At 39.1% G+C, this 2,957-nt stretch overlaps 1 protein-coding gene across 1 annotated transcript; it reads left to right on the top strand.

The window, feature by feature from the left end:
* Nucleotides 1–1,445: 1,445 nt before the first annotated feature.
* On the top strand, nucleotides 1,446–2,009 carry LOC120230292 (keratin-associated protein 13-1-like). Its single transcript, XM_039229856.1, has one exon. It carries the CDS (start codon nucleotides 1,497–1,499, stop codon nucleotides 2,007–2,009), a length of 513 nt encoding a protein of 170 aa, XP_039085787.1. The 5' UTR covers nucleotides 1,446–1,496.
* Nucleotides 2,010–2,957: the final 948 nt, after the last annotated feature.

The raw sequence follows: 2,957 nt of genomic DNA on the forward strand, positions 1-2,957 counted from the left end.
GGATCCACAAAAGTCAGCACCCTCCAGGGCCATCAGACTGGGATGGGGAGGTGAGGCAGGGACACCAGGCTGAGATAAGCCTAATCCCAAGATTGAAGCATCAACTGAGAAGAAACGACGCAGGACATTACAGATGTGGCATTACTAATAACTAGCAATGTTGAAAGGAAATTTCTATGTCATCAAAAATAATTTAAGTATTTTTTGATACATAATTCTGGAAGAAAAAAGTGAGTTATATTTTATTCTTTCTACAGAAAATGGTGTTGACAAAATCATTGTCATATGTGAGAGTGATCAAATTATTGTCTTTATTTTGTGATAGTTGTGTTTTATTGTTACCATGTTTGTATTTGTTAATACTATGTTTATTCTGAATTATCATTCATATTTACATCCAGTATTATATTCATAATGTTGTATTCTTTTTCTTAAAGACGTCCCCCAAAATTATGAACTTCAAGATCTGCCAACCAGGGTCCCCTCTAGTAAGAAAATAGGGACAGAATCATGTACCAAAAGCAAGGAGAAAAACATAGAATCTGCCATGACCTTGGAAATACTCAGAAAACATTCAAAATTTCAAGAGTTATGGGAGGGTAGACCTCAAGAAGTTTTGCACATAAAAATGTATCATACAAAAGCCACGAATTAAGTTCATTTTGAAACAATTTGATATGATCGGACTAAGAGATAGAATATCCACAAGCTGTCCAGTGGGACAGGCAATCCTGACAGTCCAGTCCCTCTTTCTACCACTATCTCTGATTTCCTCACCTCATGTCAATAGTTTGGTTTTCTTCACATGTGTCCATATTGGTTGGTCTCTTCTAGCTTTAGATTTGATTTCCTTTTTCTAAACACTAAATTTTTACAACATATTTGTTCAGGATTATGCCCACTTCTGATCATCTCTGTCAAATTCTTTGGCTTCCTTTTCTAAGAACCCTCTAGACTGGACACAGGAAACATGGCTAATAGCAAGTACTAGATGCAAAAGTATGTTAGAGAGTGAACCAATGGCTTGATGTAGGGGCAATCTTTAGAAGGTTCCTCATCAAGACCAGATTTCTGCTTCTCAGACACGGACACAAAAGGGAGATAACTGCCTTATAATCCCCACATTTGGAAGAAAACATTCCTCAGCCAAATCTGAGCACGTGTACAAGTAGTCATGACCAGAAAAATAAGAGGGGCTTCCCTGGCCATGACATTACATACCATCATAGCATTTGTAACATGGATGTAATTCACTGACATGGAGCTATAAAATGAGTGCGCCCATAAATATAAGATGAAGAGAGTTAGTTAACTCCAGTTACAAAGAGGACTATTGAGTTACATGTATGCAAATAAGGGACTCCAAATCTGGAAAAGATGACACTGTAAGGTGCCACACCCATTGCTAAAAGTATATAAATGCCTCACTTGAGGAATAATATTCAAGCACAGAATCCTCTGACTGTCACTCAGCTGAACTCGCATCTCCTGCCAACATGTCCTATAGCTGCTGCTCTGGAAACTTCTCCTCCCGCTCCCTTGGGGGTTACCTGCGCTGCCCAAGCTCCTCCTGTGGCTCTTCTCCCAGCAACCTGGTCTACCGCACTGATTCCTGCTCTCCCAGCACCTGCCAGCTGGGCTCCTCCCTCTACAGCGGCTCTCAGGACACCTGCTGCGAGCCCACCAGCTGCCAGATGTCCTGCGTGGTGTCCAGCCCCTGCCACGGGTCCTGCTCCCGCCCGAGGACCTCCACGCTCTGCAGTCCCTGCCAGACGACTTACTCTGGGTCTCTGGGCTTTGGGTCCAGGAGCTGTCATTCCCTGAGCTATGGATGCAGAAGCTGCTACTCCCTGAGCTGTGGATCCAGTGGCTTCAGACCCACAGCTTGCCGAGTCCAAGGTTTCCCTTCCATGAGCTATGGATCTCAGTTCTGTCACCCATCCTTCTTGACTTCTAGGACTTTCCAGTCTTCTTGTTACAGACCAATTTGTAGATCAGGCTTCTACTGATCACCTTATTAAATTTCTAATCTTATTGTTCATCTCAGCAATGTCTCTACTCATAACCTTTATTATCTTCATCACTTACAGGAAGAATTCACTTCTTATTCTTTGAATATCAAATTCTCACCTTGTCTTTGGACCGGAATACTGGCTGACATACTTTATTTGAAAAATTCTCCAATTAATGTACTACCTGAAAATAAGGTCTAAAATCTGCATTGGAGATAATATTCATGTTATTGGATTTTCTTCCAAACTTGTATGAAAAAACAAATCATTATAATCTAATAAATTTATTGGTTCTGATTATTCAGTTATGTTTATTGTTGTTAGTTGTTTATTGGCTAGGTTTTTGACTGTCATAGATAAAGAAGATATTATGAAAATATGTATATGCACCTGGAAATAGATTTTGAAATCTTGAGAAATTGGGGATTTGAACTAATTTTGAGGGACTTCAGATATTTTTCCTACTCTAACTACAGATAGTGGAAGACTATTGTTTAAAATTTTTAAGAATGGAAATCTCAGATTCAGGAATTAGATTGATTCCCTCACAAAATGTAGGAATGCCAAAATGTGTAAGGTAACAGACTAGCTGATAGTTACATAAGGGATTCAGAGGATAAAAATAATATTTAGATTTATATAGTAAGGCCTATACACGAAAGAAAAACTGAATAGAACACAAATTGACATCATTATGTATGAATTTTAAGTAGTTTTGCTTGAAGTCACCCACCTTTTCCTGGTAAGGTGATAAGCACCTGCAATCTCACTGATGAGTTCTCAGTATGATCTTATCTACATATGTGTAACGAGTGATATCATCCCAGTGAAGAATCTAAAATCATAAGGATGATTTCCACCTTGGTTTTTAATCATGCTTCAAACTCAAAGATAATAAGCATTTGATACCATCAGGTATGGTGATTTAATGCGTCTCTCACCAAA

Source organism: Hyaena hyaena, unplaced genomic scaffold, assembly GCF_003009895.1.
Source record: "Hyaena hyaena isolate Hyena2069 unplaced genomic scaffold, ASM300989v1 scaffold_2, whole genome shotgun sequence".
NCBI classification, from domain to species: Eukaryota; Metazoa; Chordata; class Mammalia; order Carnivora; family Hyaenidae; genus Hyaena; species Hyaena hyaena.